Raw genomic sequence first — 14243 nt, 5'->3', positions numbered from 1 at the left:
GCTGTGTTCAAGCTGTCAAGGAAACCTGGCTAGCTTGATAGCTACTGTAGTTGCAGTTAGGCTAGCTTCTAGGCCAAGCAGCTCTTCAGACCATCGGTTGGCATAATCCCTGGACATATAGTAGCCGTCCCAGCAACTGAGGCTAACTGCGTCACAGGATCCAAATTCAAAAGGTAGCTAGTTACCAAACTTTTTCAACAGAACACTTTTTCAGAGACTTTCAAAACAACAAACCGAGTTCTCCCTTGTTCAAAGTTTGTGTGTGTGTGTCTGTCATAGTTAAGCTCCTATGCATGGCTGAGCTAAGCCGTATGGGGCATCATACCAGAAGGAGGAGGGGAAATGCAGACCAGTAGGAAGTAAATGAACCAGCCAGTGTTTCAGAAGACTGATGAATGGTAGATTCAGAACGTAAGCAAGCTGAAACATGTCAGTATTCTGCTGCTTTTCAGGGTTGTTGCTATAAACACATACAGATGCAATGCTCTCAAGAAAGGACAACATCATGGATACACTTACTGAATATCTCTGATAGCTGTTGTTTTCTTCCTTTAAGATGAGGTTAGGGTTATGAGTTATGGTTACTGAAGGAGAATCAGGAGTCAGGACCACAGTCATAAGATCACATTACATTCCTGAAAGGGCCTTAGCTTGCAGAATGATTGTGTCCTGGTGTTCACCCTGCAGGAATAACCTTTAGACTATACACATCCCCTCTGGAGGGGAATAGTCACAAATATACTGCATTCAAACTGGTGAAATGGTCACAGATACTCTAGTCAAAATGGAATAGTCAAAATGATACCGCAGTGAAACAAGTCAAATATTCAAAATCATACTGTAGTCTCTAGTGAAACAAGTCAAACAGTCAAAATCATACTATAGTCTGTAGTGAAAAAGGTGAAATATTCAAAATAATACTGTAGTCTGTAGTGAAACAAGTGAAATAGTCAAAATGATAGCTATCAGTACAGTGGTCACCAACCTTTTCTGAGTCAAGATCACTTAGATCCTTTACTGAGTCAAGATCACTTAGATCCTTTACTGAGTCAAGATCACTTAGATCCTTTACTGAGTCAAGATCACTAGATCCTTTACTGAGTCTAGATCACTAGATCCTTTACTGAGTCTAGATCACTAGATCCTTTACTGAGTCTAGATCACTAGATCCTTTACTGAGTCAAGATCACTAGATCCTTTACTGAGTCAAGATCACTAGATCCTTTACTGAGTCAAGATCACTAGATCCTTTACTGAGTCAAGATCACTAGATCCTTTACTGAGTCAAGATCACTAGATCCTTTACTGAGTCAAGATCACTAAGATCCTTTACTGAGTCAAGATCACTAAGATCCTTTACTGAGTCAAGATCACTTAGATCCTTTACTGAGTCAAGATCACTAAGGTCCTTTACTGAGTCAAGATCACTTAGATCCTTTACTGAGTCAAGATCACTAGATCCTTTACTGAGTCAAAATGCATGTTGAGATCTACCACTCTTGATTTTTTATTAACATGCCTTAAACAAATGGAAGCCTACGCCACATTGACCAATTAAAACCAGTACTGTAGCAATGGGGTTTGTGCAGAAAGCTATAGGCCCAATACATTATCACCGCATACTGGCTTTGCTTGAATTTACCTGCATTTTTTAAAATCTTTCAAAATTTTAAAATCATTCAGAATTTGATGTAGGGTATATGATCACACCGGTAATAGATCCATTGTTGTATTACTTGTGAGGAACAGCTGAGTGAGCACACATTTAAATAATTAGCTTTTTATTTTACTGGGCTGATGGCATCTGATGGTCAGTCTCAGCTGAGAGAGCAGCAGACTGAGGGTCAGTCTCAGCGGAGGGAGAGAGCAGCAGACTGAGGGTCAGTCTCAGCTGAGGGAGAGAGCAGCAGACTGAGGGTCAGTCTCAGCTGAGGGAGAGAGCAGCAGACTGAGGGTCAGTCTCAGCTGAGGGAGAGAGCAGCAGACTGGGGGTCAGTCTCAGCGGAGCGAGAGAGCAGCAGACTGGGGGTCAGTCTCAGCTGAGGGAGAGAGCAGCAGACTGAGGGTCAGTCTCAGCTGAGGGAGAGAGCAGCAGACTGAGGGTCAGTCTCAGCTGAGGGAGAGAGCAGCAGACTGGGGGTCAGTCTCAGCTGAGGGAGAGAGCAGCAGACTGGGGGTCAGTCTCATCTGAGGGAGAGAGCAGCAGACTGGGGGTCAGTCTCATCTGAGGGAGAGAGCAGCAGACTGAGGGTCAGTCTCAGCTGAGGGAGAGAGCAGCAGACTGAGGGTCAGTCTCAGCAGAGGGAGAGAGCAGCAGACTGAGAGTCAGTCTCAGCTGAGGGAGAGAGCAGCAGACTGAGGGTCAGTCTCAGCTGAGGGAGAGAGCAGCAGACTGGAGGTCAGTCTCAGCTGAGGGAGAGAGCAGCAGACTGGGGGTCAGTCTCAGCTGAGGGAGAGAGCAGCAGACTGAGGGTCAGTCTCAGCTGAGGGAGAGAGCAGCAGACTGAGGGTCCTTCTCTCAACATCTCTCCGCTCTCCCTTTCCTCCACTGACCAAAAAGGGACACCGTCTTCCAGCTGATGGTGAAACTCGAGTCGTAACCCATTATTTCAGCCTCATGCTCAAATTTATGTTGTTACTCCTATTAACAGAGAAAGTGAAATATTCCTTGATATTAAAAAAGACCCAAGCCGCTAATAATAACAATTCAAGCCTATAGATACTCTCTCCTACTTATTCATTACTGCTGCAGTGCTTGTTGTAGCGCTGAGTGGAAATAAGAAGAATGCGCATTTTATGACTTATAAAAGTGTTGAATACAAAGTGTTGACAGTGCTGAGTAAGAACTTAAACATGAACTCAGCAGCTCTTTGATGTATTTATTGACAGTCTGTCTCCAGTCATGGTTTTAAACGTTTTGAAATCTCACAGTATCAATTTTGCCGTAGCTTTCTTTCATGCCTTCTACCTTACTGCAGACTCGGTCATCTGAGCAATCTGATTGGCCAGCGGTAGGCCGATAGTGCACTTGATTTCATCTCCGGGCCAAACGGGAAGGCAGAGTTTGTACCTTCAGACACATGAAATGGCAACAGTTTGCCTACCCGGCGCGCAGGGCAGCTGAATTGGCTGCACCCACCACCAACAGTTTGCCTACCCGGCGCGCAGGGCAGCTGAATTGGCTGCACCCACCACCAACAGCCCGAGACTAATAAAAAATAGGAACACAAGGCTGTATCGTTAGGTTTTTTACAGAAATGTTTGGCGATCGACTAGAAATGCCTTGGAGATTGACAAGTCGATCCCGATCCACAGGTTAGTTACAACTGCTCTAGTGAAAAATGAAATTGTTAAAATTATACTGTAGTTTGTAGTGAAACAAGTGAAATAGCCAAAATGATACTGTAGTCTGTAGTGAAACAAATCAAATCAAAGTTTATTTGTCACATGCGCCAAATACAACAGGTGTAGACCTCACAGTGAAATGCTGAATACAACAGGTGTAGACCTCACAGTGAAATGCTGAATACAACAGGTGTAGACCTCACAGTGAAATGCTGAATACAACAGGTGTAGACCTCACAGTGAAATGCTGAATACAACAGGTGTAGATCTTACAGTGAAATGCTTACTTACAGGCTCTAACCAATAGTGCACAAAGGTATTAGGTGAACAATAGGTAGGTAAAGAAATAAAACAACAGTAAAAAGACAGACTATATACAGTAAAGAGGCTATATACAGTAAAGAGGCTATATACAGTAGAGGCTATATACAGTAGAGGCTATATACAGTAGAGAGGCTATATACAGTAGAGGGGCTATATACAGTAGAGGGGCTATATACAGTAGAGGGGCTATATACAGTAGAGGGGCTATATACAGTAGCGAGGCTATATACAGTAGAGAGGCTAGATTCAGTAGCGAGGTTATATACAGTAGAGAGGCTATATACAGTAGAGGCTATAAACAGTAGCGAGGCTATATACAGTAGCAAGTCTATAACAGTAGACAGGCTATATACAGTAGAGGTTATATACAGTAGAGAGGCTACATACAGGCACCGGTTAGTCAGGCTGATTGAGGTAGTATGTACATGTAGATATGGTTAAAGTGACTATGCATATATGATAAACAGAGAGTAGCAGTAGCGTAAAAAGTGGGGTTTGGGGGGGGGAGCACACAATGCAAATAGTCTGGGAAGCCATTTGATTACCTGTTCAGGAGTCTTATGGCTTGGGGGTAAAAACTGTTGAGAAGCCTTTTTGTCCTAGACTTGGCACTCCGGCACCGCTTGCCGTGCGGTAGTAGAGAGAACAGTCTATGACTGGGGTGACTGGGGTCTTTGACAATTTTTTCAGCCTTCCTCCTCGCCTTAGTCTTGGTTATGTTGAGGGATAGGTTGTTATTCTGGTGTTGGAGTTGTGCCTGGCCATGCAGTCATGTGTGAACAGGGAGTACAGGAGGGGACTAAGCACCCACCCCTGGGGGGCTCCAGTGTTGAGGATCAGCGTGGCAGATGTGTTGCTACCTACCCTCACCACCTGGGGGCGGCCCGTCAGGAAGTCCAGGATCCAGTTGCAGAGGGAGGTGTTTAGTCCCAGGGTCCTTAGCTTAGTGACGAGCTTTGAGGGCACTATGGTGTTGAACGCTGAGCTGTAATCAATGAATAGCATTCTCACATAGGTGTTCCTTTTGTCCAGGTGGGAAAGGGCACTGTGGAGGCAATAGAGATTGCATCATCGGTGGATCTGTGAAATAGTCAAAATTATACTGCAGTCTGTAGTGAAACAAGTCAAATAGTCAAAAGTATTCATGACTCACCACCTGGTTTCGGTCTGATGTAGCAAAATGTGAAATGGTGTTTTTTACATTGGATAAACGTAGAGACTCAGAGCTACAAAATGGTATATCATACACTTTTTCTACAATTTCTCTCCTTAAAATGTGATTTTAAACCTAACCTTAACCACACTGCTAACCTTATGCCTAATGCTAACCTTAAATTAGAACCAAACTCCCCCCCCCCCCCAATTTTTTTTTCATGCATTTTTATGATATAGGCAATTCTGATTTTGTGACTGTGGTAACTAGTGGAAACCGTTGTGCCTAGTGCTCAGTGTATTCGGAAAGTATTCAGACCCCTTGACATTTTGTTAAGTTACAGCCTTACTCTAAAATGGATTAAAGAGTTTTTCCCCCCTCATCAATCTACGCCCAATACCCCATAATGACAAAGAAAAAACATATTTTTTGAAATTTTTGCAAATGTATTAAAAATGAAAAACGCTAATATCACATTTACATACGTATTCAGACCCTTTACTCAGTACTTTGTTGAAGCACCTTTGGCAGCGATTACAGCTTTGAGTCTTTTTACATTTTTTGCATTTCTAAAAACCTGTTTTCACTTTGTCATTATGGGGTATTGTGTGTATGTAGATGGATGACAAAAAAATATATATTTTAGAATAAGGCTGTAACTTAACAAAATGTGAAAAAGTCAAAGTGCATTCGGAAAGTAGTCAGACTCTATCTGCCCTCCTCCCGATAGCCTTCTATTTTTGAAGACATTTATTTTCATTGTTAGAGCAGCCACTAGAGTATCAAATAAAATAAAATCACATTTTATTGGTCACATACACATGGTTAGAAGATGTTAATGCGAGTGTAGCGAAATGCTTGTGCTTCTAGTTCCAACAGTGCAGTAATATCTAACAAGTAATCTAACAATTCCCCAACAACTACCTTATACACGCAAGTGTAAAGGAATGAACATGAATATGTACATATGCTGTCTGTGTGGGTGGGCCATTTCAGTTTGTCCGTGATGTGTACACCGAGGAACTTAAAACGTTCCACCTTCTCCACTACTGTCCTGTCGAAGTGGATGGGGGGTGCTCCCTCTGCTGACTATCAGGTCAATATAATGGATAATCTGTAGTGCTAGTCTGATCCTGAATGATTACATTTGTATTCTGTCCCATGGTGCTTTTCTCTGCTCTTTCCGGGGTTGAATCCATTCTACACCTGCATTGCTTGCTGTTTGGGGTTTTAGGCTGGGTTTCTGTACAGCTGATGTAAGAAGGGCTATATAAATACATTTGATTTGATGGTGGGATGCCAGGTTGGCTGCTGTTGAAGGGGTCATGGTGGGATGCCAGGTTGGTTACTGATGAAGGGGTCATGGTGGGATGCCAGGTTGGTTGCTGTTGAAGGGGTAAGGGTGGGTTGCCAGGTTGGCTGCTGTTGCAGGGGTCATGGTGGGATGCCAGGTTGGTTGCTTCTCTTGGTCATGGCCTTTTAACTCTTGAAGTAAAATTACATCTAGATGATTTCTGAGACTGATTTGTTCTCTTGCTGTCCTCCAGCAAACAGTACGGAGGTGTTTGGGGATCCTCTGGATGCTGATAGCACTGCTGTCTGGTACTTCAACAACACTGATCTAGTAAGTCCCCCAACCCAAACCCCATAATCTAACCCCTAACCCCTAACTCCAAACTCCAAACTCATAAACAGAAAAGGGGGACCAAATAATACGTCAAGGGGCATATTGTTTTGTCTCTACAGTCTCTAAGTCATATTGTTTTGTCTCTACAGTCTCTAAGTCATATTGTTTTGTCTCTACAGTCTCTAAGTCATATTGTTTTGTCTCTACAGTCTCTCATATTGTTTAGTCTCTACAGTCTCTAAGTCATATTGTTTTGTCTCTATAGTCTCATATTGTTTAGTATCTACAGTCTCTAAGTCATGTTGCTTTGTCTCTACAGTCTCTAAGTCATATTGTTTAGTATCTACAGTCTCTCATATTGTTTTGTCTCTACAGTCTCATATTGTTTTGTCTCTACAGTCTCTAAGTCATATTGTTTTGTCTCTACAGTCTCTAAGTCATATTGTTTTGTCTCTACAGTCTCTAAGTCATATTGTTTTGTCTCTGCAGTCTGTCATATTGTTTTGTCTCTACAGTCTCTAAGTCATATTGATTTGTCTCTACATACTCTAAGTCATATTGATTTATCTCTGCATTCTCTGAATACTTTCTTTGTGTCCGCAGCCTCTGAATGCCACATGGTCGTCCCTGTCTAAGAAGGAGTGTCTGAAGTATGGAGGAGAGCTGGTGGGGAAGGCATGTAAATATGTTCCTGACATCACTCTGATCTCCTTCATCCTCTTCCTGGGAACCTACACTACCTCCATGATGCTGAAGAAGTTCAAGACCAGTCCTTTCTTCCCTACATGGGTCAGTACTTAAACCTTAACCTAGCCCTACCCCTACTGTACACACCTACCCCTACTGTCCACACCTAACCCTACCCCTACTGTACACACCTACCCCTACTGTACACACCTACCCCTACTGTCCACACCTACCCCTACTGTACACACCTACCCCTACTGTCCACACCTAACCCTACTGTACACACCTAACCCTACTGTACACACCTACCCCTACTGTACACACCTACCCCTACTGTACACACCTACCCCTACTGTCCACACCTAACCCTACTGTACACACCTACCCCTACTGTCCACACCTAACCCTACCCCTACTGTACACACCTAACCCTACCCCTACTGCACACACCTACCCCTACTGTCCACACCTAACCCTACTGTCCACACCTAACCCTACCCCTACTGTCCACACCTACCCCTACTGTACACACCTACCCCTACCCCTACTGTACACACCTAACCCTACTGTACACACCTAACCCTACTGTACACACCTACCCCTACTGTACACACCTAACCCTACTGTACACACTAACCCTACCCTTACTGTACACACCTAACCCTACTGTACACACCTAACCCTACTGTACACACTAACCCTACCCTTACTGTACACACCTAACCCTACTGTACACACCTAACCCTACTGTACACACCTACCCCTACTGTACACACCTAACCCTACTGTACACACCTACCCCTACCCCTACTGTACACACCTAACCCTACCCCTACTGTACACACCTAACCCTACTGTACACACCTAACCCTACTGTACACACCTACCCCTACCCTTACTGTACACATCTACCCCTACTGTACACACCTAACCCTACTGTACACACCTAACCCTACCCCTACTGTACACACCTAACCCTACTGTACACACCTAGCCCTACTGTACACACCTAACCCTACCCATACTGTACACACCTACCCCTACTGTACACACCTAACCCTACTGTACACACCTACCCCTACTGTACACACCTAACCCTACTGTACACACCCACCCCTACTGTACACACCTAACCCTACTGTCCACACCTAACCCTACCCCTACTGTACACACCTACCCCTACTGTACACACTTAACCCTACTGCACACACCTACCCCTACTGTACACACCTAACCCTACTGTACACACCTAACCCTACCCCTACTGTACACACCTACCCCTACTGTACACACCTAACCCTACTGCACACACCTAAACCTAAACCTACTGTACACACCTAACCCTACTGTACACACCTAACCCTACTGTACACACCTAAACCTAACCCTACTGCACACACCTAAACCTAACCCTACTGTACACACCTAACCCTACTGTACACACCTACCCCTACCCCTACTGTACACACCTAACCCTACTGTACACACCTAACCCTACTGTACACACCTAACCCTACTGGACACACCTAACCCTACTGTATACACCTAACCCTACTGTACTCACCTAACCCTACTGTACACACCTACCCCTACTGTACACACCTAACCCTACTGCACACACCTACCCCTACTGTACACACCTAACCCTACTGTACACACCTAACCCTACCCCTACTGTACACACCTACCCCTACTGTACACACCTAACCCTACTGCACACACCTAAACCTAAACCTACTGTACACACCTAACCCTACTGTACACACCTAACCCTACTGCACACACCTAAACCTAAACCTACTGTACACACCTAACCCTACTGTACACACCTAACCCTACTGTACACACCTAAACCTAACCCTACTGCACACACCTAAACCTAACCCTACTGTACACACCTAACCCTACTGTACACACCTACCCCATACCCCTACTGTACACACCTAACCCTACTGTACACACCTAACCCTACTGTATACACCTAACCCTACTGTACACACCTAACCCTAACCCTACTGTACTCACCTAACCCTACTGTACACACCTACCCCTACTGTACACACCTAACCTAACCCATCATGGGTAACTTCCTAGCCAGGCCGATGCTGTTGATAGTGTCGTATCGTTTGTCACTGCCAGCGTGGTGTTGTGTCTGGACTATCATTAAATGTGAATACTTGTTTATATCAAATCAGTTCTCAAGGTTTAATTATTACGTGATTAAACTAATCATGTAAACATTAATTAACAAGGAAATCTGGGCATCACGGAAAATGTTGAGATTACAAAGTTATAATTTTCCGAATATAACTCTTCGGATATTTTAATATCTGATCTTCTATTAATTAATGATTAATTGTTACCTCATTAGTATCATTCCAAACGTCGTAAAATTCTTGGTTATCTGCACGAACCCTAGTTTCCATAATGAATCAGAAATATACAAATTGGCTTAATTATTTATTTACTACCTAACTAATCACACAGAACTACATAACAAACAGTAGATATGGTTACTAACAACGATAGAAACGTCCCTAGTGGACTAAGCCGATATGATGGCTTGGTAGACAAAGGAAAGGATTGGGGACAGAGAGAGAGCGGGAAAGACACAATTATTTCACTACACACAGTATATAATTACATTAATTGAATGCTCATCCTTTGCACATGAATGGCCTCTCATTCGAGAATAATTGCAATTTATATATTTACAGCCGTTCTCATAGAATAGATGCTTCAGCAGTTGTCAGTATTCTCATTCTAGATTTATGTAATTTCTAGCTGCAGGCTAGTAATTATATGTCTAAGATTTGCTCTTATTCTGTAGTGATCGATAGTCTCAGTTAACCATTTCCAGCCGTGTAGCCAAACTACAGCTGTACGGTCTCCGTGGCCTATAGAGCTGTAGCCATTCCAACGTGGGGACTCTGTCCCGGTGTTCTCTGACTTCTTAACCATTGTAGACGTCTGGCTTACCGTGGTTCTCTTTGGCATGAAAAGTACATTTGTTCACGGGTAGTTTTCTACTCTGGAGTAGAAAAGGGCGGTTCCATGACACCGAAGTAATGTCTATGCTCACGTGGGCGTGGCCACTGATTTGGTTAACTTTCTATGAAAACCCAGACTCTCATTTAGAAGGTTAACACCACATTACATCTTTCACATATGTTGAATCACATATGTTTCACAATATTTAGATGGAAACCTGACAGTTGGGAAATGTACACTTATCTGTTTCCTGTCCTTCATGAGATCACCAAATGAAACACACTCGTCATAACTGTCCCTTAAGTGTCCACAGACCATTCCCACATTCTCAAAAATATAAATATTACATTTACATTTAAGTCATTTAGCAGACGCTCTTATCCAGAGCGACTTACAAATTGGTGCATTCACCTTATGATATCCAGTGGAACAACCACTTTACAATAGTGCATCTAAATCTTTTAGGGGGGGGGGTTAGAAGGATTACTTTATCCTATCCCAGGTATTCCTTAAAGAGGTGGGGTTTCAGGTGTCTCCGGAAGGTGGTGATTGACTCCGCTGTCCTGGCGTCGTGAGGGAGCTTGTTCCACCATTGGGGTGCCAGAGCAGCGAACAGTTTTGACTGGGCTGAGCGGGAATATTCTTTAGTTCTCTCATTTTGGGGATGAACAAACACAGTACTTTGTTCTGGTAAACTCTCTCAGTACTGCATGGCAGTTTCTACCAGGTATTTATGACCTGTCATGAAGTCATAAAACTGTGGAGAGAGAGAGAGGGGGGGCTATGATCCTCCCCCCAGGGCATGTCATGACAGCGGGGAACTTCCTAACCAGGCCATGCTGTTGATAGTGTCATATCGTTTGTCAATGCCTTTTCCACAACTTTGATGCAGTTTAATTCTATAGTCAAGACACATTTTCAGGAGACACAGAATGTTTTTGAACTGTTAGAAGATTTTAAACTTCTCAGCGTTCAGAAGTAATACCAATCTTAAAGATTGCCTCTCTATCAAGTACATTACAAACAAACTTATAGGATTGGGGGCCCCAACCTGGTTTATGTGATAATGTCAAAAGTGTAACAAACTGTAATTCGGGGAAACAAACTTCTTAAATGGATAAAGCAACACCTCTATTACACAGGGAGATCTGACACCTCTATCACACAGGGAGATCTGACACCTCTATTACACAGGGAGATCTGACACCTCTATCACACAGGGAGATCTGGCACCGCTATTACACAGGGAGATCTGACACCTCTATTACACAGGGAGATCTGACACCTCTATTACACAGGGAGATCTGGCACCTCTATTACACAGGGAGATCTGGCACCTCTATTACACAGGGAGATCTGGCACCTCCATTACACAGGGAGATCTGGCACCTCCATTACACAGGGAGATCTGACACCTCTATTACACAGGGAGATCTGACACCTCTATTACACAGGGAGATCTGACACCTCTATTACACAGGGAGATCTGACACCTCTATTACACAGGGAGATCTGGCACCTCTATTACACAGGGAGATCTGGCACCTCTATTACACAGGGAGATCTGACACCTCTATTACACAGGGAGATCTGACACCTCTATTACACAGGGAGATCTGACACCTCTATTACACAGGGAGATCTGACAAGATGACATAGTTATATGTGCTCTTCCATACACATGGAAAGGAGTGCCTATCAATTTCAGGCCTTGAGTCTGGGTTGGTACATGGCCCAGAGATTGGCCTCAGACAGGCAATGGATAAACCAGTTGGGAACTCTTTCTCCCACCGGCTTTAATGAGATAGAATGAAATCCTCTTTGGACTTTACTCCAACCAGAACTATTACCATTCACCACCCAGTACAGGATCCTTGGGAGGAGAGGACCCTAACCCTAACAGACCCCTACAGAACCCAAGCAGAACTTTTACCATTCACCACCCAGTACAGAATCCTTGGGAGGAGAGGACCCTAACCCTAACAGAACCCCTACAGAACCCAACCAGAACTCTTGCCATTCATCACCCAGTACAGGATCCTTGGGAGGAGAGGACCCTAACAGAACCCATACAGAACCCAACCAGACCTCTTACCATTCACCACCCAGTACAGTATCCTTGGGAGGGGAGGACACTAACAGAACCCCTACAGAACCCAACCAGAACTCTTACCATTCACCACCCAGTACAGGATCCTTGGGAGGGGAGGACACTAACCCTACTGTACACACTAACCCTACTGTACACACCTAACCCTACTGTACACACCTAACCCTACTGCACACACCTAACCCTACTGTACACACCTAACCCTAACCCTACTGTACACACCTAACCCTACTCTACACACCTAACCCTACCCCTACTGTACACACCTAACCCTACCCCTACTGTACACACCTACTGTACACACCTAACCCTACCTCTACTGCACACACCTAACCCTACTGTACACACCTACCCCTACTGTACACACCTACCCCTACTGTACACACCTAACCCTACTGTACACACCTAACCCTACTGTACACACCTAACCCTACTGTACACACCGAACCCTACCCCTACTGCACACACCTAACCCTAGCCCTACTGTACACACCTAACCCTACTGTACACACCTAACCCTAGCCCTACTGCACACACCTAACCCTACTGCACACACCTAACCCTACTGTACACACCTACCTCTACTATTGTGACTGTCATTGTACATGTATATCTCTGTGTAGGTAATGTTTGTAACCCTAATCTGTGCTTGGTTACATGTGTTTCTCTCTGTGTAGGTGAGGAAACTAATCAGTGACTTTGCCATTATCTTGGCCATCCTGATCTTCTGCGGTGTGGACATGCTAGTAGGAGTGGACACTCCCAAGCTCATAGTCCCAACTGAGTTCAAGGTACAGCTAATTTCAGATGCATATCTACATTACTCATATACCACATATTTGTTTTAAATGTATGTTAGATACAATTCCTAATATTGCATGGTGTGTGTGTCTGGGTAAACATACAGTTTATATACACGTGTATGTTTTTACTTGTTGCTGTGTGTTGTTACTTGTCGGTGTGTTACTTGTCAAGGTGTCTTGTTACTTGCCTATGTGTTGTTACTTGTCTTTGTGGTGTTACTTGATTGGAGTCCACCTGTGGTAAATTCAATTGATTGGACATTATTTGTAAAGGCACACACCTGTCTATTTAAGGTCCCACAGTTGACAGTGCATGTCAGAGCAAAAACCAAGCCATGAGGTCAAAGGAATTGTCCGTAGAGCTACGAGACAGAATTGTGTCGAGGCACAGATCTGGGGAAGGGTACCAAAACATTTCTGAAGCATTGAAGGTCCCCAAGAACACAGTGGCCTCCATCATTCTTAAATGGAGAAGTTTGGAACCACCAAGACTCTTCCTAGAGCTGGCCGCCTGGCAAAACTGAGCAATTGGGGGAGAAGTGCCTTGGTCAGGGAGGTGACCAAGAACCCGATGGTCACTCTGACAGACCTCCAGAGTTCCTCTGTGGAGATGGGAGAATCTTCCAGAAGGACAGCCATCTCTGCAGCACTCCTCCGATCAGGCCTTCTTGGTAGAGTGACCAGACGGAAGCCACTTAGTAAAAGGCACATGACAGCCCGCTTGGAGTTTGCCAAAAGGCACCTAAAGACTCTCAGATCATGAGTAACAAGATTTTCTGGTCTGATGAAACCAAGATTGAACTCTTTGGCCTGCATGGCAAGCGTTATGTCAAGAGGAATACTGGCACCATCCCTACGGTGAAGCATGGTGGTGACAGCATCATGCTGTGGGGATTATTTTCAGCAGCAGGGACTGGGAGACTAGTCAGGATCGTGGGAAAGATGAAAGGAGCAAAGTACAGAGAGATCCTTGATGAAAACCTGCTCCAGAGCGCTCAGGACCTCAAACTCAAACTGAATGTCAACCTTCCAACCTTTTGTATTTTATTTAACCTTTATTTAACCAGGTAAGCTAGTTGAGAACAAGTTCTAATTTACAACTGCAACCTGGCCAAGATAATGCAAAGCAGTTCGACACAACAGAGTTACACATGAAATAAACAAGCGTACAGTCGATAACACAATAGATAATCGTCCTCAGAT

General features: G+C 44.1%; 1 protein-coding gene across 3 annotated transcripts in view; it reads left to right on the top strand.

Moving 5' to 3' along the window:
* The window catches only part of LOC115183167 (electrogenic sodium bicarbonate cotransporter 1), a 227889-nt gene that overhangs the window by 159973 nt on the left and 53673 nt on the right, over positions 1–14243 (top strand). For all 3 annotated transcript variants that reach the window (XM_029744503.1, XM_029744505.1, XM_029744504.1), the window contains 3 exons: positions 6370–6446; positions 7053–7238; positions 12915–13028. In XM_029744503.1, the coding sequence (XP_029600363.1) occupies positions 6370–6446; positions 7053–7238; positions 12915–13028 (377 nt within the window). The remainder of the gene's footprint in view (positions 1–6369; positions 6447–7052; positions 7239–12914; positions 13029–14243) is intronic.

The sequence above is a fragment of the Salmo trutta genome, unplaced genomic scaffold, assembly GCF_901001165.1.
Source record: "Salmo trutta unplaced genomic scaffold, fSalTru1.1, whole genome shotgun sequence".
NCBI lineage: Eukaryota > Metazoa > Chordata > Actinopteri > Salmoniformes > Salmonidae > Salmo > Salmo trutta.
This window is presented reverse-complemented; position numbering and strand designations above follow the sequence as displayed.